Raw genomic sequence first — 24,029 nt, 5'->3', positions numbered from 1 at the left:
CTGGGCACCCATGGGACCTGGGCATTTGCGGGACATGGGTATGGAACACAGGGGACTTGGGCACCCATGGGAGTTGGGCACTCGTGGGACATGGGCATGGAATGAAAGGGACCTGGGCACCCACGGGACCTGGGTATGGTGAGGGGGCACATGGCCACCCACAGGACCCAGGTATGGTGGTGGGGGACATGGGCACCCACAGGACGAGGGTATGGGGGAACTTGGACACCCATGGGACCTGGGTATGGGATGAAGGGGACCTGGACACCCACAGGACTTAGGTATGGGATGGGGGGGACCTGGGCACCCATAGGACCTGGCTATGGTCAGGGGAACCTGGGCACTCATGTGAGCCAAGTATTGTGGTGGGGGACCTGGGCACCCATTGGACCTGGGCACTGGTAGGACACTGGTATGGAATGCAGGGCACTGGGAATGCAGGGCTCATAGGAATTGGGCACTCGTGGGACATGGGCATGGAATGAAGGGGACCTGGACACCCACGGGACCTGGGTATGGTGAGGGGGCACATGGCCACCCATAGGACCCAGGTAAGGTGGTGGGAGACCTGGGCACCCGGGGCACCTGGGCACCCATGGTACTTGGGTATGGGATGAAGCTGACCTGGGCACCCACGGGACCTTCATTCTAGCGAGACCTGTGTATGGGGTGGGGACACAGCAACACCCTCAGGACCCAGGACCCCGTGGGACCCATGCACGGGCATACAGACATGGACACCCGTGGGACACCAGCGCCTGTGGGACCCCAGCATAAGGGCACCCGAGCACCTGCAGGACCTAGGCACCCATCGGACCCCCTTCCTGAGGAATGCAGGACACGGGGGTGCCCCGGGGGGACCTCGTGTCTGGGGGGAGGGTGCAGGACACAGGGGTGCTCAGGGACCCTGCAGCAGCGGTTCAGGCCACCGGGGCCGGAGTTCCGTAGCGGCTCCTGGTCCCACCGTAGCCCCGTTCGGGCACCGTGCGGTCCTCTCCTGCCTCTCTTAAAGGGGCCATACCACACCGCTGGACCCCACACACTTAATCATCCTCTCGTAGTGAATGGGAACCCCAAATTCAGCGGAGGGGCTTAGTCATAGTGGGGAGAACAAAGGACCGGAGAGAAAGACCCGGTGCGGGGGTTCCGACCCTCCCTGCCGCCCCCAGAGGGGCTCGAAGGAGGGTCGCGACCCCTTTAATTGCACTCCACCAGGCGCCGCTAGGGGGAGCGCGGCAGGAAACTGACCCTCGGCGGGGATTGACCCTCGGCGGGACCCGTCCGCGGCGGGCGGGAAAAACGGTGAGGGGGGAGGATGGCGGCACCGGGGCGGGGGCCGGGTCGAGGGGCGGGACAGGGCTGCGCGGCCGAGCCGCGGGGGGCTGGGGTATCCCGAGGGTGTCCTGTGGGGCTGTAGGGAGCCGGGCTGGGGGCTGTGAACGAGGTAAGGAGAGGGCATGAGGGCCTGTGTGTGTGGGTTCAGGGTGGCTTGGGGGTGGTTTGCGGGGGGATGGAAGAGAGGCCCCAGGGAGCAGCCTCCCCGCTTCGGCTCCCCTCCGCTTCAGAGCGCCCCTCCCTCCCCGTTGGGCGAGGGGCATCCCCACAGAGCTCTCTGGGGGGGCTGCGGGTAAAGTGGGGAGGGGGAGGTCTGAAGGGGCTCCTGAGGTGGGGATGGTTGTGGCGGCGGTGGGACCCCCCCACGCTCCGGGTCACTCACAGAGGCTGTAAATGGAGTTGGGAGAGGGAGGAGCAGAGCGTGTGGGAGGGGGCCTGGGGCCCGAGCCACGTCGGGGGGAGAGGATGTGAGGAGCGAGTTGGGGGTCCCCTTCTGCCACTGTGGGGGTTGTGTGCGTGGGAGTGCGGGGCTGGGAGGATCTCAGGCGTCTGTGACTGGCACTGGGATGGGCTGCGCAGGGAGGTTGTGGAGTCTGGAGGTGTTCAAGCCTGGATGGGGCACTCGGTGCGAGGGTCTGGATGGTCGGACAGGGCTGGGGGAGAGGTTGGGCTGCAGGAGCTTGGAGCTCTCTCCTGTGCCCGGGCCCAGCCCCGCGGCAGGATGTGCTCCTTGGCGCTGTTCCCGCCGCCGCCGCCGCCCGGGGACGTTACCCTCTGCGAGTTCAACAATGCTCTGCTCTGCGGCCGCCTCCACGAGCAGCTGCCCCTGGCCTTCCAGAGCCAGGTGAGACCCTGACCCCCCGCCAGCCCCGTGTCTATGGCTGGGGTTAGAAGAGGCCTTTAGGTCATGGACTCCAGGCCTCACACCCCACCCCCCCAGCACTACCCCAGGGTCAGTACCAAGCCCTGGCCCTCAGCACCACAGCTGCAGGGCTTGGAAACACCTCCAGGGATGGAGGCTCCGGCACTGCCTCTGGGCAGCCTGGCACAGACCTGGGCAACCTTTGTGGGGCAGAAATTGTTCCTCATGGCCAAGCTGAAGCTGCCCTGGGGCACCCATCATTTAGGACGGGAGATCTCAGCCCCTCCCTGGCTCCAGCCTCCTCTCAGGTCCTGGCACAGCCCCAGAAGCTCTCCCCTCAGCTCCTCTCCTTCAGCCTTACCGCTCCCTCAGCTGCTCCTCCCCAGCCTCTTCTCCAGACCCTTCCCCAGCTCCGTTCCCTTCTCTGCTTCTGCTGCAGCTCCTCAGTGCCCTCCTGGCACTCAGGTGCCCAACCCTGCCCCCAGCATTCCAGCTGTGGCCTCCCCAGTGCCCAGCCCAGGGGCACAATCCCTGCCCTGCTCCTGCTGCCCACACCATTGCTTGGCCAGCCCAGGCTGCTGGTGCCCTTCTTGCCTACCTGGGCACCCCCTGGCTCACCTCCAACTGCTGCCACCAACACCCCCCTCAGCTCCTTGTTCCCCTGGGGGCATTTCTCAGCTACTCTGCCCCCAGCCTGAAGCCTCCCCCAGGTTGTTGTGCCCCAGCCCTCTCCCCTAGGATGTTTTTTGCTCCTTGGGGGTTTTCTTCATCCCTTCACACGCCAGGGGAGGGCTTTCCCTAGGTGCTCCCCAAGCCCCCTTAGCTGCTCCTGTGCCCTCAGCTCAGCCAGCTGCCCACCCTCAACCTGCCCAAGGAGACCCTCAAAGCCCACAGTCGTCTGGAGCACAGCACCAGACCAGCCTTCACCCACCACCAGGAGGCCCTCTGGAAGAGATGCCTGAGTGCATGGTGAGTCCATGGTGTGTGTCCCACCCAAACTCCCCCCAGGACCCCCTGCCCTGCACCCTTTTCACCCTGGCACACGCCGGGCACTTTGCTGCCCCTTCAAGCAGTGGGAGGAGGCACAGCCTGATCCTGAGGGTGCTGAGGAGAGCCTCAGACTGGAGGGAGAGCTTGGTGGGGGTCATGACAGAGCTGAGAGCACAGCAGGCACTGGAGGCCCTCAGCAGGCACTGGTGGGAGGCCCAGCAGGTATTGGGTTGAGTGCCCCCAGCTGAGGGGTGCACTGGTTTGGAAGGCTCTTGAGGGGGTTCTCAGCAGGGACAGGGGGTTTGAGGGCATGAGGAGAGAGAGGAGGCCCCAGTGCTGTGGTGGCAGCAGTGCCTGGCTGGAGGCTGATGGAGCTGTGTGCTGCAGGAGGGCCGTGGGGCTCTACGGGGTGCTGCAAGAGCTGGCTGGAGCTCAGGAGGAGGAGGGTGAGTGCAGGAGCTGGCCTCTTCTGGGGCTTTGAGCCTTCAACCTCTTCTTCCCTCCTTCCTCCTCCCCCTTCCCCCTTGCCCCCCTCCTCCTGGACGCCTCAGAAGGGCTTTCTGTGTCTGCAGGGCTGCAGTGGCTGAAGGCTGCCTCCAGCTGCGCTCTGGCCGCCTGCCGCTGCCTGGCCTCTCTGCATGGGTCCTTGTTCCCTCACCTCTCCGTGAGTCTTTTGGGGCTTTAACCTTCCTGCTTGGCAAGGCAAGACCAGAGCCATACTGAGAGAACTGGTTTGGGCTGTTGCGGGGAGGAGAAGGGGGCAGAAATCACCCCAGAACATTCCCCCCCAGCCCCTACTGCTTCTGCCCAGCTCCGAACGCTTGCTGCACAGAGGGCAGGAGGAGGGCTGAGGGCAACAGGGCTGAAATGGAGGTGGGGGGCTTGGATTTGGGGTCCCCAGTGCTGTCCCAGTACAGCCAGCTCAGCCTTGTCCCCCTGCTCCCCAACAGCTGACCACTGAAGACCTGATCACTGTCTTCTCCCAGGCCGTGGACTGGTGAGTCCTGGCCTGCTCTGGACCCCTTCAAGGTGGGAGTGGGGCTGAGTGAAGGGATGAGAAGCACCAGAAGGGATGGGGAGCACCAGGAGAGGATCCCCCTCATTTATTTGGAGGTGCTCAGAGTCCCTCTTGAGGGATTTCTAGGTCCCCTCTGACTGTGTGCGATGGTAAGGCAAAGCCTGTCCAAGTGCACTGCAGCTGGGGAGGAAAATGGTTTGAAACAGGGGCAGGGCTTGGAGAAAGCTTTCAAAGGTTGAATCTGGACTTGTCCTGGACTTGGACCTTCAGAAAAGCCTGCAAAAAATGCCAGGAATTAGGAAAAGCTCCCAGAAAATGGTCCTGACTCATCAGCCAAAAGCTTTTATTTCACTGCTGGCTCAGGGAGCTGCTGGAGTGGGGCATGGGGATGGCTTTTTTGAGAGCCCAGCACCTCTTCCTTGAGCCTCAACTGCTTCAAGACCCTCATGCTGGCCTGTCCTCCCCATCTCCAGGGCTGGCTGCACCATCAGGGCCTTTGCCTGGCACCCCCATACCAACAAATTTGCTGTGGCTCTTCTGGATGACTCCATCAGGGTCTACAACTCCAGCAGGTGAGCTCTAGGCAGTGTCCTGGGGATCTTCCTCCCGTTGAGGTCCCTCTGATGCCTCTCCCTGCTGCCTCTTTTCCCCTCTCGCACCCGGCCAAAGGCTTCCTGCAGGGTCTGCCCTCTGATGCCTTGGGCTTGGCTCTCACTGGCACCATCTGGCCCCAGGTTGTGGAGCAGGAACTCTGCAAGGACGTCCCCAAAACTTTAAGGCATTAGCCCTGAATGCCAGCATGGAGGGGTGGGAAGGGAGCTCTGGAGCTCACCCAGTGCCAACTCAGCAGAGCTTGGCCCCAGGCTCTTGCCCCCCACAGCTCCTTCAGCTCTTGCTGGGCACTGCTCAGATGCCCTCTGGGGCTGCTCTGTTTCAGGCTCTCAGCCCCAGGGCTCAGCCTCTGCTCCTCACAGAGCTGCTCCAGGCCCTCAGCCTCTCCTCAGCCTCCTCTGGGCTCTCCCCAGCCCTTCCCTGTCCCTCTGCCCCTGGGCAGCCCAGAGCTGGTCCCAGGCCTCCCTGGGGCAGAGCAGAGGGCAGCAGAACCTCCCTTGCCCTGCTGCCCACACTGCTGCATGCCCCCAGGACACCCTTGGGGAGCTTCTTGGCCACCACAGGGCAGGTTGCTGGCTTCTGGGCACCTTCTTGTGCCCCAGCAGTGCCAGCTCCTTCTCTGTGGAGCTGCTTCCTAGCAGGTCCTCCCCTCCCTGTGCTGCTGCAGGAGCTTCTTCCTCCCTGCTTGCATGACCCTGCCCTTGTCCTTGGCACTTAGCCTGGCAGCTGGCACCCCTTGCACACCTCTGAGTTTCCTTTCCCCTGCAGCTCTCCCTGCTGAGCACCAGACTCTGTCACCTGCTCCTGCAGCCCTCCCCACACCTCCTCACTGATCCCTTCTCCTCAAGCTGGGTTTTTCAAGCTAGCAAGTGCCTTCTGCCACCCTGGGGCTGGCACCAGGCCACCACAGTCACCTTTTATACCATCTGAGGTGTGCTCTGGCACTGTGCTTTCCTCTGTCCCACCCCCACCCACGGCTTGAAGGTCTCCCAGGGGCTCATCCTCCCCTTCCCGCTCTGCTTCTGTCCCCTGCCGAGGTCAGAGTCACGGAATGAAGCAGGTTGGAAGAGACCTCCAGGAGCATTGAGTCCAGCCTAGCACCTAACCCTTCTGGTTAACCAACCCCTGGCACCAAGTGCCCCATGCAGCCTCCCCTTAAACACCCCCAGGGGTGGGCACTGCACCACCTCCCCGGGCAGCCCATCCCAATGCCAATCTCTCTGCGCAGAACTTCCTCCTCACACCCAGCCTGACCCTGCCCTGGCGCAGCTTGAGGCTGTGCCCTCTTGTTCTGTCCCTGGGTGCCTAGCAGCAGAGCCCAACCCCAGCTGGGCACAACCTCCCTTCAGGGAGCTGCAGACAGCAATGAGCTCTGCCCTGAGCCTCCTCTGCTGCAGGCTGCACCCCCCAGCTCTGTCAGCCTCTCCTCACAGGACTGTGCCCCAGGCTCCTGCCCAGCCTTGCTGCCCTTCTCTGAGCACCTTCCAGCACCTCAACATCTTTGTTAACCTGAAGTGTCCAGAACTGGACACAGCACCCAAGGTGTGGCCTGAGCAGTGCTGAGCACAGGGGCAGAAGAACCTCCCTTGTCCTGCTGCCCACACTGCTCCTCAGCCAGCCCAGGATGCCATTGGCTCTGCTGCCCACCTGGGCACACTGCTGCCTCCTGTTCAACTGCCAACCAGTACCCCCAGGCCCCTCTCTGCCTGGCTGCTCTCAGCCACTCTGTGCCCAGCCTGTAGTGCTGCTTGGGGTTGTGGCAGAACCTGGCACTTGTTCAAACTCCTGGCACTGGACTGTGCCTATTGATCCAGCCTGTCCAGGTACCTCTGCAGGGCCCTCCTGCCCTCCAACAGATGCACAATTGCTGCCAACTTGGTGCCATCTGCAAACTAACTGCTGCTGGACTCAGTCCCCTCCCCTAGATCATCAGTGAAGATATTGAACAGGACTGTGCCCAGCACTGATCTCTGGGGCACAGCACTGGTGCCAGCTGGATGTGGCACCATTCACCACCACTCTCTGGGCCTGGCCATTCAGCCAGTTCTTAACACAGCACAGGGTGCACCTGCCCAAGCCAAGGGCTGCCAGCTGTGCCAGGAGTTTGCTGTGGCAGACAGTGCCAAAGGCCCTGCTGCAGTCCAGACAGACTCCAGCCACAGCCTGCTCCATGTCCACCAGGCTGTCACCTGGGCATAAAGAGAGAGCAGTTGGTGAGGCAGGACCTGCCCTCCTGGGCCGTGCTGGCTGGGTCTGACCCCAGGCCAGCCTGTAGGTGCCTGTGGGAGCACTTTGGAGGATCTGCTCCATTTTCTTGCCTTGCACTGAGGTCAGGTCTGTGACTTCCTGGGTCCTCCTGCCCCTTGTGGATGGGCACCACGCTGGCAGCTTCCAGGCTCCAGGGACCTCTCCAGTGAGCCAGGACGGTTGATAAATGCTTGGAAGTGGCCCGTGGGGTGTGCTTTAGGTGGTGTGAGGGCTCTGGGTGCCCTTCTTTGCCCTCTTGACACCTGTCCTGCCCTGGCAGTGCCACCATCCCCTCCCTGAAGCACAGGCTGCAGCGTGCTGTGGCTGCCCTGGCCTGGCAGCCTCTCTCTGCCTCCATCGTGGCTGTGGCCTGCCAGAGCTGTGTCCTGCTCTGGCACCTGGACCCCACCTCCCTCTCCACCAGGTGCCAACCCCAGGGGTGTCTCCTCAGACCTCTTTTGGGGAGGGTTTTGGGGGTTGGAGTGGGATGGATTAGGGGGATTGGGAAGGGTTGGAGTGGTTTGGGGGGGGGTGAAGGGGGAATAGGGATGGGGTTGGGGGATTGAGATGGTTTTGGCAGGCAGTTAGCATGGATTGGGGGATAGGAGGGGTGTTGGGGATTGGGTTCAGGTGATTTGGAGGGGTTGGGATGGATTGGGGAGGTTGGGATGGGATTTGGGATGTTTTTGGGGGAGTTGGAATTGCTTGGGGAGGTTGAAGGGGGAATGGACATTAGGTGGTTTGTGGAAGGGTTGAGGGTTGGAGTGGGGTTGGGGGTGGCTGGGGGAGGGAGTTGGGATGGGTTGGGATGAGGTTTGAGATGGTTTTGGGGAGTGAGATGGTGTGGGGGTGGGTTTGGGACTTGCCTCAGATGCTTTGGAGCTAACTCCAGGTGGTTTCTGTCTCCTCCCCTGCAGACCTTCCTCTGGCTGCGCCCAGGTCCTGTCCTACCCTGGGCACAGCCCTGTCACCAGCCTGGCCTGGGCACCCAGTGGGGAGCTGCTGCTCTCAGCCTCACCAGTGGACACTGCCATGCTGGTGAGGAGCAGCTGGCACCTCCTGGGAGGTCACCCAGGGACTGTGGGGCTGCTGGGGGCCAGGTGGCATCTCCTCAGGGGGTGGGGGTTTGGTAGCTCCTGGACTTGAGCTAGACTCAAAGGAGGTCTGCAGGTTGAAGAGGCTCTGCTGGTGCCCATCCAGAGAAGAATGGTCAACAGCCCAGTGTCCAAAGGGACATCAGAGCTGGGTGGTGGCCCTCAGGGGGCTATACTGGGACCAGCACAGGCAGGGACCTGCTGGAGCAGAGCCAGTGGAGGCCACAGGAGTGCTGGGAGGGCTCAGCTGTGGGGCCAGGCTGGGAGAGTTTGAGGTGTTCAGCCTGGAAAAGGCTCCAGGGAGACCTCCTGGTGGCCTTGCAGGGCATAAAGGGGACAAGCAGAAAGCTAGGGATAGAATTTTGAGCAGGGCCTGTTGGAACAGGACAAAGGGAGGTGGTTTGGACTGCCAAGAGGGAGATGCAGACCACGTAGAAGATCATCATGAGGGTGCTGAGAGCCTGCCCCAGGGTGCCCACAGAGATGGGACCTGTACCCCATGTCTGGTGCCATCCCAGCTCAGGCTGTTTGGGCTGTCCCCTCATCCACCCAGCAGCACCCCCAGCTCTAGGCTCAGGTCCTGGTAGTGTCCTTGTCCCCTTCCTGCAGGTCTGGGATGTGTCCACTGAGAGCTGTGTCCAGCTGCAGTGGTTTGGCGGGGGAGGAGTCACCTACTTGGCCTGGTCACCTGATGGCAGCAAGGTGCTGGCAGCCACCCCCGCGGCGGTCTTCAGGTGAGCTCCGTGGTTTTGGGATCCCCCTGGAGGCGGCCTCAGGGTGCTCCAGGGCAGGTTCAGCTTGGCCATCAGGAGCAGTTCCCCAGCCTGGGCCAGGCTGCTCAGAGGCAGTGCCTGTCCCTGCTGGCCTTCCTAAGCCCTGCAGCTGTGGTGCCGAGGCCACGGCTTGGTGGTGCCCTGGGGCAGTGTTGGGCTGAGGCTTGGACTCAATGACCTCTAAGGCCTCTTCCAAGCCATTCCATGGCCTCAGGACTCTGCTCCTCACCTCCCTCCATCCCCTGTAGGGTGTGGGAGGCTCAGACCTGGACCTGCGAGCGGTGGCCAACGATCAGAGGACGCTGCCAGGTACCTGCTGGCAGCTTCCCCATGCCTGTGCGGCAGAAGGAGCCTGCCAGGCCTTTGTAGGGGCTCTTTTATTAAACCTCCCCCCACTTCCAGTTGTCCCCTGCTGGAGGGGTGGGTGCTGAGGTGGCTTTGTTGTGTCCCCTCCTCCCCAGACAGGCTGCTGGAGCCCTGATGGCAGCCGACTGCTGTTCAGCGTCCTGGGAGAGGCTCTCATCTACTCCTTGTCCTTCTCGGAGTACAGAGGTGAGTCTCTGCCACACCTCCTGCCAGGACTGAGCTGGGCAGCAGCTCCTGGAAGCTCCTCAAGTGGTCTTCTCACCCAGGTGGCTCTGGTTGACCTTGTTCAGGAGGTGTTTGGCTTGCAAAAAGGCCTCCAGGATCACCCAGGCTGACTAACCTCTGACTGCCAACGGTGGTGCCAAGCCCTGGGCCTCAGACCACAGCTGCAGGGCTTGGAAACACCTCCAGGGATGGGCACTGCCCTGGGCAGTCTGGGCCAGACTTGGAGAATCCTTCCAGGGCAGAAGATTCTCCTCATGGCCAAGCTGAAGCTGCCCTGGGGCACCCTGAGGCCATCTCCTCTTGCCCCATCGCTTAGGACAGGAGATCTCAGCCCCTCCCTGGCTCCAGCCTCCTCTCAGGTCCTGGCACAGCCCCAGAAGCTCTCCCCTCAGCTTCCTCTCCTTCAGCCTCACCCCCCCCAGCTCCCTCAGCTGCTCCTTCCTAGCCTCTTCTCCAGACCCTTCCCCAGCTCCGTTCCCTTCTCTGCCTCTGCTGCAGCTCCTCAGTGCCTTCCTGGCACTCAGGTGCCCAACCCTTCCCCCAGCATTCCAGCTGTGGCCTCCCCAGTGCCCAGCCCAGGGGCACAATCCCTGCCCTGCTCCTGCTGCCCACACCACTGCTGAGCCAGCCCAGGCTGCTAGTGCCTTTCTGGCCCACCTGAGCACCCCCTGGCTCACCTCCAACTGCTGCCACCAACACCCCCCTCAGCTCCTTGTTCCCCTGGGGGGCATTTCCCAGCTCCTCTGCTCCCATCCTGGAGCCTCCTGGGCTTGTGACTCAAGGGCAGGACCCAGCCCTTGCTGACCTCATCCCAGTGGCCTCAGCTCTGGCTCCAGCCTGCCCAGGGCCCTCCAACCCCTAGCAGATGAAGGCTCCAGCCAAGGATTTTTTGTTCCCTTGCCACATTTCCATCCTTCAGGGCACAAAGGGCTGCAGCCCAAGCCAGGGTACACAGGGAGCTGTCTCTTGAAAGTATCTTGAGAGCCTCTCCAAACTCAGCAGCTCCTTGGGGTTGAGTTTTTCCACCTCTCAGGTTATTTCCTACCCCCAGTTGTGATCTTCCAGTCACAGAGGGTTTGCAGGAGGAGCTTTGGAGGAGCTTCAGCACCACTGCAGGCCTCTGTTGCATGCAGCTGGCTTGGTCCTGATGCTTGCTGAGGGCAAACCTCCTGCACCCTCCAGCCCAGGGAGAGGATCCAGGCCATCAGCTCCTTTGCTCCTCAGCTGCTCTAGGAAGCAAGAGAGAAATTCTGGAAAGCTCTGGGCATGGAAGTGTGGCTGGGAGCAGGGAGAGGACACCCAGGGGGTGACTCCAGCAGGAGCCAGGAGATGACCCTGGGGAATAGGAGGTGACTCAGGATGTCCTCTCTCAGGGGAGATGCAGGGGCAGGTGGGAGGCTCCAAGGCAGCTTCAATCATGGCAGATGTGTCCTTGACCACCTTTGAGACCCTCTATGGGGAGGAGAGGTGAGTCTGGGGGTGTTGGGTGGCCCTCACCCCAGTGTCAGCTGCCCCTCATCTCTGGGGCTGTTGGCTGCAGGCTTTTAGGGTCTAACTGTAGCCCTGTGCTGCTTCCAGGATCGGAGGAGACATCCAGGCCATGGTGTGGGACCCCACGGGGGAGAGGCTGGCAGTGATCATCAGAGGTAGGAGGCAGCTCCTGCCCTGAGAGGCCTCTCCAGTGGGCAGAGCACCCCCAGCAGGGTGAGACCTTGGGCTGGGGAGGCTGCAGCCCCCTCCCATCCTTCCTCCCGATGACTCTGCTCATCCACATCCTGAGCTCCATCCCTGTGCCCCAGCAAGCTCTGCAGTGTTCCAGCACTGCCCCTGGAGCCACCATGGGGTCCTGCTCACCTTGGTGTGAGGGAAGTGCAGTCAACAGCTGAGTGTCCTCCACCTCTGGCTCCAGCTGCTCCCTACAAGGACCTGAGCCCAGGGAACTATGGAATGGGTTGGAGAAGACCTCACAGTCCAGCACTGCCCCAGGACACCACCAAGCCCTTGCCCTCAGCACCACAGCTGCAGGGCTTGGAAACACCTCCAGAGATGGGCACTGCTCTGGGCAGTCTGGGCCAGGCTTGGAGAATCCTTCCAGGGAAGAATATTCTCCTCATGGCCAAGCTGAAGCTGCCCTGGAGGCCATCTCCTCTTGCCTCATCACTTAGGACAGGAGATCTCAGCCCCCCCACCCTGGCTCCAGCCTCCTCTCAGGTCCTGGCACAGCCCCAGAAGCTCTCTCTCCTCCAGCCTCACACCCCCCCAGCTCCCTCAGCTGCTCCTCCCCAGCCTCTTCTCCAGAGAGCTCCATTGCCCTTCTCTGCTTCTGCTGCAGCTCCTCAATGCCCTTCTGGCACTGAGGGCCCAACCCTGCCCCCAGCATTCCAGCTGTGGCCTCCCCAGTGCCCAGCCCAGGGGCTCAATCCCTGCCCTGCTCCTGCTGCCCTCACCACTGCTGAGCCAGCCCAGGCTACTGGTGCCCTTCTTGCCCACCTGGGCACCCCCTGGCTCACCTCCAGCTGCTGCCAGCAGCCCTCCCCCAGCTCCTTGTTCCCCTGGGGGCATTTCCCAGCTCCTCTGCCCCCAGCCTGGAGCCTTCCTGGGCTTGTGACTCAAAGGCAGGACCCAGCCCTTGGTGCCTTCATACCATGGGTGCAGCCTCCCTGCTGCTGTCTGTCTCTCTCAGGCTCTCCAGATGCTGCCTGCAGCCAGTCCTATGTTGCTGTCTTCCGCACTCGCAACAGCCCAGTCTTTGAGCTGCTGCCATGGTGGGTGTGGGGTTGAGCTCAGGGGGGCTTTGGCTGTAGGTCTGGGATCTTTGAGTTGGGTTTTAGTTGAGGGTTTGGGCTTTGGGTTGAGTTTTGGGTCGAAGTTGGGGTCTTTGGGTTGGGTTTTTCGTGTCAAATTTTGTGTTAAGATTGGAGTTGAGGTTGGGGATTGGGCTTTGGGTTTTGGGTTGAGTTTTATGTTAGGATTTGGGTTGAGGTTGGGTCTTGGGATTGGGTTGAATTTTGGGTTGATGTTGAGTTTTGGGTTCTGGTTGCAGTTTGGGGCTGGGATTGGGATTTTGGGGTTGGGCTTTGGGTCGAATTTTGGGTTGAGGGTTGAGTTTCGGGTTAAAGTTGTGATTTGGTGTTAAGCTTTGGGTGGAGTTTTGGTTGTTGAGCTGGGGTTGAATTTTGGGTTGGGCTGAGCACCAGCAGTCCCTCAGTGCCAGGTGGGTTAGAGCAGAGCCTTCTGGTAGCCAGGAGCTGCCCTCCTGTGCTCCAGCTTCTCCCAGTCCATCACCAGTTCCTCCCAGTTCCATATCTGCTCCATTCCCCACCTCAAAACTCCTTTTCCTCAGGCTTTCCTTGCTTGGTCCCTCCTGGCAGCTCCCATTTAACCCCAACCCCCTCTCAAGAGTGCCAGGTGGTTGCCCCTGTGCCCAAGAGGTGCCCAGGACTGAGATTTGCTCTCTCTCCGCAGTGGTTTCCTGCGAGGGGAGCGAGGAGCTGAACCTCAACTCATCTCCTTCCATCCCAGCTTCCATAAAGGAGCTCTGCTGACTGTAGTGAGTGGTGGCCCCAGGGCTCTGCTTCATTTCTGGGGACTCCTCAGGGTTGGCCATTGAGGAAGGGTGGCCCTGGAGGTGCCACAGAAGCTAGAGCTGGGGGAGAGTAACCTCAGGAGGTTCAGTCAGGGCAGAGGGAGAGAGAAGCCCCCCGGGGCAGTGGAGGAGGGAGAAGCCCCTGGGGGGATGGAGGAAGAAGCTCCTGCAGCAGCACAGGGAGGGGAGGACCTGTTGGGAAGCAGCTCCACAGAGAAGGAGCTGGCACTGCTGGGGCACAAGAAGGTGCCCAGGAGCCAGCAACCTGCCCTGTGGTGGCCAAGAAGCCCCCTGGGGTGTCCTGGGGGCATGCAGCAGAGTGTGGGCAGCAGGGCAAGGGAGGTTCTTCTGCCCTCTGCTCTGCCCCAGGGAGGCTTGGGACCAGCTCTGGGCTGCCCAGGGGCAGAGGGACAGGGAAGGGCTGGGGAGAGCCCAGAGGAGGTTGGGGAGAGGCTGAGGGGCCTGGAGCAGCTCTGTGAGGAACAGAGGCTGAGCCTTGGGGCTGAGAGCCTGCAGCAGAGCAGCCCCAGAGGGCATCTGAGCAGTGCCCAGCAAGAGCTGAAGGAGCTGTGGAGGGCAAGAGCCTGGGGCCAGGCTGTGCTGAGTGGTGCCCAGGGGCAAGGGGCACCAAGTGGAGGCTGGGGAAGGTCCTTACTGGGGTCATAAGGGGTTGATGCTTGGGTTGTATCCTCTCCTCACCTCCTCTTCCTCCTGCAGTGTTGGTCCACAGGCAAGATCAGCCACGTGCCCTTCTTCTTCAGCAGTGCCCAGCTGCCCTGTGCCAGCCCTGGCTGCAGCCCTGCCATGCCCAGCGCCAGCGCGAGGGAGCAGCCTCTCTTCTGTGAGCTCTGAGCCCTGCTGGGCTGCTCCTCCCTGGCCTCTTGGGGGTCTTCAGAGCCTCTTCCTAGTCTAAATTCCTCATGGTCTTCAAGAGATCTTCAGAATGAGGCCTTGAAATGCTCCCTGGGGTCTTCAGGAGGTCTTCAAACCCTCCTTGGGGTCTTGAAGCCCTCCCATGGCTCTTCAGCCCATCCTTGGGCGCTTCTTGGGCTGGTCCTGCACAAATTAAATTTGCTTCTCTCCTCTCACCTTTCCTCTCCTCTCTTCTTGCTTTGGGGGGGGGAGTGAAGGGGCCCTGAGGGTGCTTCCTGGGAGGGGCAGTTCCAGGTCTAATTTCTGAGGTCCAAACCACCTCGAGGTGAACCTGAAGGAGAAAAATTTCCCCTCCCTGAGCCTCAAATTTGGAGTTAAAAATCCCAGGGGAATCTGTCAGCAGATCCCCCTGTGTCTCCTCTGTTGTATATAAATCCCTCAAGAGTAATCAAAGAAGTCCTGAGTAGCCCCAGCTGGTGTTTAGAGCTGTACCTATAAACTGAGTGTGTAGGAGTGGCAGAGCGTGGAATTTGCCTTGTGTGCGGTGTGCTGTTTGAAAAGCCAATAGGCAGAGCGACGCTGGGCTGAATGCGCTGCCCCCGGCCGGGAGCAGAGGCGCTCTCGGTTGTCTGTGCTGCCCCCCTGTGTTTGCCCGTGGGTACTGCAGTTGCGCAGCGGAGTGTGTTGTGTCGCCGGTGCTGAGTGCTGCCACCGTGTGTTTCCTTGTCCACACTGCAGTTCCTCAGCCGCGGCGGTCCCCCGTTTTCCTGCCTCGTCTCTAAATGCCGTGCACGACTGAAGTGCCTGAAAGCTGAGGGGAGGGGAGGAGAGGAGAGGAAGGTGAGAGGTGGGAGGGAGAGATTCGAACTTGTTTGGATTTGTAAGTATTCGAGAGAGGAGTTAAAAGCAGAGGGCATCGGGAGTGGGGCGGTGCTGTGGGAGCTCCCTCAGCCTCTCCTTACAGAGCTGTGTTCCAGGCCTCTCCCAGCCTTGCTGCCAGATAGCAGCAGACATTCCAACCAGCATGCTGTCTCTAGGGAAAATGCCATAGTGACCTGTCCGAAGTGATTTTTCTTTTTGCAGCCTGAAGATTTGTTATGAAAGAGTTCTGGAGTGGTTTGTGATTTTTTTTTTCTTCCCTTTTTAACCTTGTGTGAGCTTCTTTTTCTTCTCCTCCCCACATACTACATCACATAAAGGCTAAAATGAAAAGGGCTGGCAGAGACCCAGCAAAGCAGATCTTTGCATAGAGCAATTGTTTTGCTGCTGGTAAGGTAGGAAAATCAATAGTGCATCAAATCTGCTTTGTTCTTGAATCCCCAAGGGCTTGGGTTCCAGATGGGCACCTAAAAAAGAATTACCTCAGCTTCCATGTACAGATGAGGCCGGGGGAAATAATATATCCAGGTGAAGAAGGCATTGCTTTAAAGTGTGTTCATCTGGAAGTTTTTTACTCATCATGCACTTCAAATCCAACCCCAACCCAGGGAATACCACTTGGTTTTCCATCTCTGCCTGTTTGCTAGTGGTAGATGATTTGGTGTTTCTGGTTTGGAGTGCTCTTTGTTCTTTCACTGTTAAACACTGGAGCAGTTCATCTTGTGAGAGCAAGGGCACAGATCATAGAATCAGAGAATGGTTTGGGTTGGAAGAGACCTCTAAGATCATCGACTCCAACCACCTCACCATGGACAGGGACAACTCTCAGCTAGACTTGGTTGCTTGAGACCCCATCCTATCTGGCTTGGAACAGCTCCAGGGAAGTAATATCCACAACCCCTTTGGGTAACCTGACCTCAAAGCTTATCCAGTTCCAACTCCCCACCATAGGCAGGGACACTTCCCATTAGAACAGGTTGCTCAAGGCCTCATCCAACCTGGCCTTGAACATCCCCAGGGAGGTGATATCCACAACCTCTTTGTGCAATCTGTCCCACAGTCCACCTGAGCACATGGAGAAGAGAAGGAAACCAAGGTGGCTGAAAGACTTTTCTGCAGGCTGCACATCCCCCAGCTCCCTCAGCCTGGGACTGATTCTACAACTGGCTGCCTGGAAAAACACCCTTTGAAGAGTGAAGCCTTTTCTCATCCAGGACTAGAGCAAGGAAACACAGCCTCAAGCTGTGTCAGGGCAGGTCTAGGCTGGATGTTAGGAGGAAGTTGTTGGCAGAAAGAGTGATTGGCATTGGAATGGGCTGCCCAGGGAGGTGGTGGAATGGCCGTGGCTGGAGGTGTTGAATCCAAGCCTGGCTGGGGCTCTTAGTGCCATGGTCTGGTTGAGGGGCCAGGGCTGGGTGCTAAATTGGACTGGGTGAGCTTGGAGCTCTCTTCCAGCCTGCTTGATTCCATGATCCTAAGGAGATCTCCCATGTCCCACCCTAGCTGGAAAACATCTCCCGTGTGCCAGTCTGGTTGGATGCTCTCTCCATGAGGCTTTGGGGTTTGATTTGTTTGATTTCCCACCTGTCTTTTAGCCAAATCTCTCCCTGGTCAGATTTGGTGGCATTTGTTTGTTTTTCACTCCTCCTCCCACCCCTGCAACACCTGAAGTCAATTGAAGTCTCCTCCCACCCCAGCTGTGGCCACTTTGCCCTCCCTGCTCACTGCCCTTTATAAGCAGCGCAGGAGGAGCCTAGCCCCAAGCCAAGGGATCATTTGCCTGACATCCCAGGTGAGTGTGCACGGGTGAGCACCGGGTGCATGGTGGAGGGTTTCAAAGGCCCCGGCTAGCTAGGGCCACGTTAGGGCTAGGCTACTGACCGACAGCAACATCTACTTTAGCTCATGGGTGCTAAGTCTGTGTTATTGAGGCTGAGTTTTCTCTAGGAGTTTGGATTCTCGAAAGTTTTGCGGCGGCAGGACGGCAAGGGGCTGTTCGGAAAAAGGTGGAGAGCAGTGGCAGGACTGCAGGGGCTGCTCCGGGGGAAGGCGGAGGGCGGCGGGAGAGCGGCGGCGGGACGGCAGGGGTCGACCGGAGGAGGCAGCAGGGGTTTGTTTCCTCGCTCCAACAGGTTTGTGGTTTGGAAGGCTGTCTGACCCTCGCGGACACCCGCACAGGCTGTTCCGTGCTCCTGCAGGAGGTCAGCCCCCCCCCCGCCGCCGCTCGCGCCCCTCACTCTTCCCCCCCCCGCCGCCGCCGCTCGCGCCCCTCACTCTTCCCCCCCCCCCCGCCGCCGCTCGCGCCCCTCACTCTTCCCCCCTCCCCCCCGCCGCCGCTCGCGCCCCCCTCTCTTCTTCCCCCCCGCCGCCGCTCGCGCCCCCCTCTCTCCTTCCCCTCCCCGCCGCCGCTCGCGCCCCCCTCTCTCCTTCCCCCCCCCGCCGCCGCTCGCGCCCCCCTCTCTCCTTCCCCCCCCCCGCCGCCGCTCGCGCCCCCCTCTCTCCTTCCCCCCCCCGCCGCCGCTCGCGCCCCCCTCTCTCCTTCCCCCCCCGCCGCCGCTCGCGCCCCCCTCTCTCCTTCCCCCCCCGCCGCCGCTCGCGCCCCCCTCTCTCCTTCCCCCCCCGCCGCCGCTCGCGCCCCCCTCTCTCCTTCCCCCCCCGCCGCCGCTCGCGCCCCCCTCTCTCCTTCCCCCCCCCGCCGCCGCTCGCGCCCCCCTCTCTCCTTCCCCCCCCGCCGCCGCTCGCGCCCCCCTCTCTCCTTCCCCCCCCGCCGCCGCTCGCGCCCCCCTCTCTCCTCCCCCCCCTCGCCGCCGCTCGCGCCCCCCTCTCTCCTCCCCCCCCTCGCCGCCGCTCGCGCCCCCCTCTCTTCTTCCCCCCCCCCGCCGCCGCTCGCGCCCCCCTCTCTTCTTCCCCCCCCCCGCCGCCGCTCGCGCCCCCCTCTCTTCTTCCCCCCCCCCGCCGCCGCTCGCGCCCCCCTCTCTTCTTCCCCCCCCCTCGCCGCCGCTCGCGCCCCCCCTCTCTTCTTCCCCCCCCCCCTCGCCGCCGCTCGCGCCCCCCTCTCTTCTTCCCCCCCCCCTCGCCGCCGCTCGCGCCCCCCTCTCTTCTTCCCCCCCCCCTCGCCGCCGCTCGCGCCCCCCTCTCTTCTTCCCCCCCCCCCCCCCCCGCCGCCGCTCGCGCCCCCCTCTCTTCTTCCCCCCCCCCCTCGCCGCCGCTCGCGCCCTTCTCTCTTCCCCCGCCTGCGGGCACCTTTTAAGTGTCTGGAGGAGTTTGCAGAGCTCTGTCAGGGTCTGCAGACTTTGGTAGGGTTCTGTAGGAGTCTCTGGGCAACTTTTAAAGGTGTGGAGGGGTCTGAACATGTCTGTAGAGCTTTATCTATGTCTGTGGTGGTGTGTCGGTGAGTGTGGGTGTCTGCAGAGGTGTGTAGGGGTCCGTAGATATTTGTCAGGGTCTGAAAGTGTCTGCAGAGGTCTGTAGAGTTGAGTAGGTATTTGGAGGTTTCTGTGTGGGTCTGTAGGTGCCTGCAGGCATCATTTAAGGCTCTGGAGGGGTCTGTAGATATGTGCAGGGGTCTGTTAAATTTCTGGAGGGGTCTGGATGGGTGTGGGGAGCTCTGTAGGGGTCTGTATGTGTTTGCAGGCATCTGCAGGGGTCCGTAGATGCCTGTCGGGATTTGCAGGGCTCTGTTAGTTATCTGTAGAGGTCTGCCTGGGTCTGGAGGTGCCTTTTAATGGGTCTGTGGAGGTCTGGAGGGCGCTGCAGTGGTCTGTTAAAGGTGTGGAGGGGTCTGTAGGTGTCTGCATTCAGTGAAGGAGTTCTTTGGCTCCAGGACACTGTTGTCCAGTGTCGCTAAACTGTGACTGTCCCAGATGAGATAGAGGTGCACTGGCAGCGTGTTTGCAGATGCCCTCAAACTGAGTGGTGCTAGAGAGAAAGCAGAGGGGCAGGATGGCAGGCAGGAGAGCTGAGCCCAGGTGAATCTTATGAGGTTCAACAAGAACAAATGGAGAGTGCTGCAGCTGGGTGGGAGCAAGCCTGTCTGTCACTGCAGGCTGGGGGTGGAGATGATATAAAGCAGCCCTGAGAAGGCCTTAGGGTGCGTGGGAGAAGCTGAATATGAGCAGACTGTGTGAGCTTGCAGGCCCGAAGGAGTCTGTCAGAGGTGTGTAAGTGTTTGCAGGCTTCTATAGAGGTCTTCAGGCATATGCAGGGGCATGTAAAAGTCTCTGCATGTCCGTGTGTGTCTGTAGGGGCCTGTTAGAGGTCTCTAGGGTTCTATAGAGGCTTGTAGAGGTCTGCATGGGTCTGTAATGTCTCTGTGGGTCTGGAGGGGTCAGTAGTTAGTTGTTAGGGTTTTGCAGGGATCTCTAGATATCTGTAGGCATTTGTAGGTGTTGTGAGAGGTCTTTGAGTGTCTGTAGGCATCTGTTCAGGTGTGTATGGGTGTGTAGAGTTGTGTAGATGTCTGCAGGGGTCTTGTAAAGGCCTGTAAAAGGCTCTAGGATCATGTTTGGGGATTCCTGGGTCATCTAAAGAGGTATGAAATGAGGCTTTGGGGACATGAAAAGAGTTATTGTGGACATCTAAATTGGTCTGGGGTCCTCTGGGGGCTCCTGAGGGGTCTCTATATTTGGTGGCCACAAGGCAGCAGGCATCTGTAGGCTGGTGCCTTGCTTTGTGTTCCGTGCCTCTTGGCCAACCAGGAAGCACAGGGGATGGGAGTTCCAGCATGAAATGGGTTGAAGGATGAGGCTTCCTGTGAAATGCGTTTGGGGTGTATTTAAAATTGTCTCGCTGTTCTTTTTCTTGTTGATTCCTGCCCCCCCCCCCGCTTTCTTTAGGGAGCTTAATTGCTTTCGCCAAAATCAAGTTGGAGAGATGTGTGGAGCCTCAGCCACAAACCCTGACTGTTGGGGGATGCTTTGATAGCAGAATGCGGAGCTGCTGGAAACCCAGCTCCTCCTTGCAAGTGGTTCAGAATGGGACTCCCTTTGGAAAATGGGGACAGAAACATCTCTCTGGTGAGTTGCTGTGAAGTGCCATCCTTGGGGACTGATCTCTGACCACCTTGAACTTGTTATTTGGAGGAAAGGAATTTCTTCTGTAGGCTTGTTACCTCCTGCTCTGTGTCTCAGCCTCTTTTGTAGAAAGAAGGAGAGGAGTTGGATTAAAAGCCCTCCTGGACGGTTCTGCTGTTCAGAAGGGGTTTTGTATTTCTTCTATTACTTTCATTACTTGTTGATAATTGTATATATTTGTAAATATCAGTATATATTGTGTATATATGCTTGTGTATTTGTGCCACACTGTAAATACAGCTTAATTCCTTAACTTCCAGCTGCCTGAATTAGTGTGGTGCATTTGTGGGGAGGAGGGCAGGAAACTGCCAAATGGCCACATCTGTATTTAATGTACGTTCCTTTCTGCTTTCCAGCTGGAGAGCTGTTGCTGCTGATTTGCAGCAGGCCCGTAAAGGGCAGGGATGGGTCGAGGTTTTAAATGGTTGCTGTAAATAGCATTTATGGCTTTAGAAACCTCCTTGCAATTATAATTTAGATTGTGGGAAATGTTATTTTTTGTTAAAATAGAAAGTATTTACCCATATTTATTAAATCTTTTTTGGTATAATGTAGTGGGTGTTCTTTTCTCTTTTACAGAGAATGAAGATTATGGAGGGGAAACTGAGGTGACTTCAGAGCAGAGAAGTGATATTTTGGAGGAAAAAGCTGAACAGGTCTATTGGGAAGGAAGCAAAAAATCTGGAGGAAAAATCTGAGGTAAACAAGAGGACACAGGTGACATAGGGGAAAAAAGTGAGTTAGTCTCTAGGGGATAAAAATGAAGACTGTAGGAGGGAAAAGCTGAGGTGATTGGGTGGGACAGAGCTGACATTATGCATGAAAAAACTTAGGGTAATCCATAGGGGAGACCATGACCATTTTGGAGGAAAATCCCGAGGTAGGTGAGGGTATGTGGGTAACGTATTAAAAGAGAGACCTAAGGTAGTGTCTGTGAAACAAGATACTCTTGTGTCACCAGAGTTATAGTCAGAGGCGAGTCCCTTTGCCCAGAGTACCTTGCTCACCTCCCATTCTCCAGCCCGATGCAGATCCTATTTGCGATGTGTCTTGCTTTGCGATTCCACACCACGCCTCTTCCACCATCAGTGCCAGCTGCTGCTGAGGAAGCAGAACAGACTTAGGCTTCAGTAGCACCTCCTCCTCCATGCTGGAGGAAAACAGGGACCTCCCCAGAGGCACCATCCCTAGTCCAAGTGCCTTTGTGCTCAGCTGATAGCCCGTGTGGGGTGCCCGCATCCTTAGCGGGGTGCGGGTGTAGATGGCCCTAAACTGGAGAGAAGGAGCCTCCGTAGGCCCCTGGGACCAGGGCTGCCCTGTCGGTTGGGGCCCGCTCAGTGCCCTGGCGTCCCAGGCGCTTTTTGATGCCAGCAGCGAGTGCAGCGTGCTGTAAGCAGGATCGTGCAGCCTCTGCGGTGGCTGCTTTGCGTGCCCAGCTGGATTTGTGCGGGGTTCCCGCCTCGCAGCCCATCTCCAGTCCTGACTGGGAGTGTGCCGTGCACCGCTTGGGTGAGACAAGGCAAAGTGGGAGGGCTTTGCGGTGCTGGGGCGGCCTGTGGGTGGGAAGCTGGCCGGGTGGTGCCCATTTCCCGCGGGTGCGGAGGAGGAGGCGCCAGTGAGGCCTAAGCCTGCCCTTGCTCGGCGGTTGCTGGAACCGACAGTGGAAGAGGCACGACAGAGAATGGCGAGGTAAAGGACGTTGAGAAGAGGCGGGCCGTCGGTCTGGAGAAGAGGAGACGGGCGAGGCGCTCTGGGCAAAGGGAGTCACCCCTGACCGAAGGTGTGGTAAGTCGAGAGCTTTGCCGTCACCTCGAGTGTGGCCTGTGTGGCTTTGCGCTGGACAACCTCCACGTAAGTAGGACTCGGTCTTTGCTTGTGCCGTCGTTTGCCTTTTGGTGGTTTGGTCCTTTGGCTGCCCGGAGCCCGGCTGCCCTGTAAGGAGGGCGCGAGGCAGCGTCTCCATGCCCGTTGGGGAAAGGGATCAACCTGGTCCCCGAGCTCCCCCTGTAAGCGGGGTAGGGTCCTTTCCGCAGCCCCGGCAGCTTGTCAGCTGTCGTCTGCCTGTGCAGCGTGACCCCTGTACTCGGGGCGTGTTGCGGCTTTTGTCCTTTGGCCGCCCCTGAGGGCCTTTGGTGTCCCGAGGCTTCCCTGAGCTCCACAGAGTCTGGTGCGGCCAAGTCTGACCCTCTTCTCTCCTGCTGCGGGGTAAGGATGGCTGTCCCAACGGTGGCTGCCCAGAGCTTGCTCCCTTTCCTGGGAAGAGATGTGTGTATGGCCCCCGCCCTTGCCTCTGCGTGTGTGTGCTTGTGTGCCTGAGCGTGTTTGTGGTGTAGGTTGCTGTGAAAAGTGCTGTAGCTTAGCTTAGGCTTCCCAGGAGGGAAAGAGGGGCTCTGGGCAGTAACAGGGGAGTCTCCTTGGAGTGCCCGAGCGGAGTGGGAGCTCAGCTTGCCCCTCCTTGTCCTGTAGGGACACAGCGAAGGCCCTGTAGTTGAGGGCCTGGGTGTCTGCCTCCGTGGCAGCCTGTCCTGTTGTCAGGGTGGCCGCTCAAGAGCCCTGTGGTCGGGGCCTGTGTGATGAGCTGTGGAGCCTTCTGGCCCCCGTCTGTCCCTGTGTGTCGCAATCTTTCAAATCTATTATCACTATATGTCTATTGTGTGGTAACTTAGCAGGAGACGAGAGACTGGGCTGTAGGGCTGCTGTTGTCTGCATTTGGGCATTTCTTTTTTGGCGGTCACGCAAAAGATGCCATCTTCTGAATTACTTTGGGATTACAAAAATGGGAGTATTCCACGGGCTAATGTAATGTCGAATGTGGCCACCAGCCAATTGTTCAGCTACCATATTTTTTTGCGTATTGTGGCTTTTCTTGCCTTATTGGACGCTGCTCAAGCCAAACAGGATCATCTGAAAGCCAAGTAAATTGCAATACGGGTGGCTACTCGGCAGTGGCTGTCAGTAAAAAGAATGCTTGTCTGTGGTAAGCATAGCGCCCGTCTGATCTAGTACATCCTGTCTGATTAACGTCTGTAAACGTCCTGGTAACGGCATGACGTACAAAAAGGTGACAGCATGAGGCTCTTTTCCCAATTGTATCACATAAGAATTCCTCTGCAGCTCTGTTTGTCTGTGAGGGATTAGGGGTTTTGTATTCCATCTACTTTGTTTTTAATTGTAAATACTTGTAAATATGTTGTGTATATGTGCTAGTAAAATTTGGCTGTGCAATAAATACATCTACATCTCAGCAGTGGGAGCAAATTCCAAGTAAGGTAAGTTCCAAGAGAGGTAAGTACCTATCCCACCACAGAGATTTAGGGGGTTGGGGTTAGGATTGGAGTGAGATTAGGGGCTTGGAGTTTAGGAGTTGGGTGTTAGTATTAAGGGTTAGGGGTTACGGTTAAGGGATTTGGCTTAGGGTTAGTCCATTAGAATTGAGGTTGGCATGAGGGTGAGGGGTCAGGGTTAGAGTTAGGCGTTAGGGCTTGGGGTTAGGGAGTGAGGGTAAAGTTAAGGGGCTGGGGATCGAGTTTCGAAGTTGGGAGTTATGGGCAGGGGGTTAGGTGTGAGGGTTAGTGTTAGTCACCCATTACGGTTAGGCGGTTGGGGTTAGGCAGCTGTTAGGGTTTAGGGTTAAGGAGTTAGGGTTATGGGGTTGTGGTTAGTCACCCGTTAGGGTTGGATTCAGGGTTAAGGAGTTAGGCTTGGGGTTAGGGGTTGAGGTTAGGGTGTTAGGGTTTAGGGGGTTAGGGTGGGAGTTAGGGTTGGGGTTAGGGTTAGTCATATCCATTAGGGGTAGGATTAGGGTCGGTGGATGAGAGTGAGCACGTTAGGGGTTGGGGGTTAGGGTTGGGTTTAGAGTTTGGGTTAGGACATACCCGTTTTGGGGTAGGGTTAGTCCGTTAGGGTTGCGGGTAGGGGTTGGGGTTAGGAGTAGGGTAGGGGTTAGGGTTTGGGGTTAGGGTTGAGGTAGGGTTAGGGTAGGGGTGGGGTTAGGGGTGAGGATAGGGGTTAGGGGTGAAGGGTTTGGGGGTTGGGGTTAGGGTTAGTCACCCATTAGGGTTGGGGTTAGGGGTTAGTCACCCGTTAGGGTTAAGGGG

General features: G+C 59.1%; 1 protein-coding gene and 1 long non-coding RNA gene across 9 annotated transcripts; both read left to right on the top strand.

Moving 5' to 3' along the window:
- The first annotated feature begins 1,224 nt into the window (after positions 1–1,224).
- On the top strand, positions 1,225–14,196 carry AAAS (aladin WD repeat nucleoporin). 7 transcript variants are annotated; one of them, XM_064140982.1, is made up of 17 exons: positions 1,225–1,302; positions 2,045–2,179; positions 3,021–3,166; positions 3,575–3,633; positions 3,760–3,851; positions 4,138–4,184; positions 4,679–4,777; positions 7,345–7,488; positions 7,982–8,102; positions 8,768–8,892; positions 9,180–9,240; positions 9,393–9,483; positions 10,896–10,989; positions 11,101–11,168; positions 12,206–12,287; positions 12,988–13,072; positions 13,826–14,196. In XM_064140982.1, exons 2-17 carry the CDS (start codon positions 2,057–2,059, stop codon positions 13,958–13,960), a joined length of 1,572 nt encoding a protein of 523 aa, XP_063997052.1. In that variant the 5' UTR covers positions 1,225–1,302; positions 2,045–2,056; the 3' UTR covers positions 13,961–14,196. The 7 variants fall into 7 exon arrangements, with proteins under 7 accessions (XP_063997052.1, XP_063997053.1, XP_063997050.1 ...); XM_064140983.1 differs by lacking the exon at positions 1,225–1,302 and adding an exon at positions 1,369–1,444 and having other exon boundaries at positions 3,039–3,166; XM_064140980.1 differs by lacking the exon at positions 1,225–1,302 and adding an exon at positions 1,369–1,444.
- A 2,563-nt stretch (positions 14,197–16,759) lies between these two features.
- LOC135173815 (uncharacterized) lies at positions 16,760–20,876 on the top strand. 2 transcript variants are annotated; one of them, XR_010301444.1, is made up of 3 exons: positions 16,760–17,061; positions 19,696–19,875; positions 20,512–20,876. It is a non-coding gene; the product is annotated as an uncharacterized LOC135173815 (long non-coding RNA). The 2 variants fall into 2 exon arrangements; XR_010301443.1 differs by lacking the exon at positions 16,760–17,061 and adding an exon at positions 18,958–19,016.
- Positions 20,877–24,029: the final 3,153 nt, after the last annotated feature.

The sequence above is a fragment of the Pogoniulus pusillus genome, unplaced genomic scaffold (genome assembly GCF_015220805.1).
Source record: "Pogoniulus pusillus isolate bPogPus1 unplaced genomic scaffold, bPogPus1.pri S76, whole genome shotgun sequence".
NCBI lineage: Eukaryota > Metazoa > Chordata > Aves > Piciformes > Lybiidae > Pogoniulus > Pogoniulus pusillus.
This window is presented reverse-complemented; position numbering and strand designations above follow the sequence as displayed.

Excerpts from the sequence above, each read along its gene's own strand:
- AAAS (XM_064140982.1), top strand. The coding sequence starts at position 2,057 with ATGTGCTCCTTGGCGCTGTTCCCGCCGCCGCCGCCGCCCGGGGACGTT. Across the intron at positions 3,634-3,759 it reads TGGAGCTCAGGAGGAGGAGG|GGCTGCAGTGGCTGAAGGCT; the intron begins GTGAGTGCAGGA and ends CTGTGTCTGCAG. Across the intron at positions 8,893-9,179 it reads ACCCCCGCGGCGGTCTTCAG|GGTGTGGGAGGCTCAGACCT; the intron begins GTGAGCTCCGTG and ends CATCCCCTGTAG.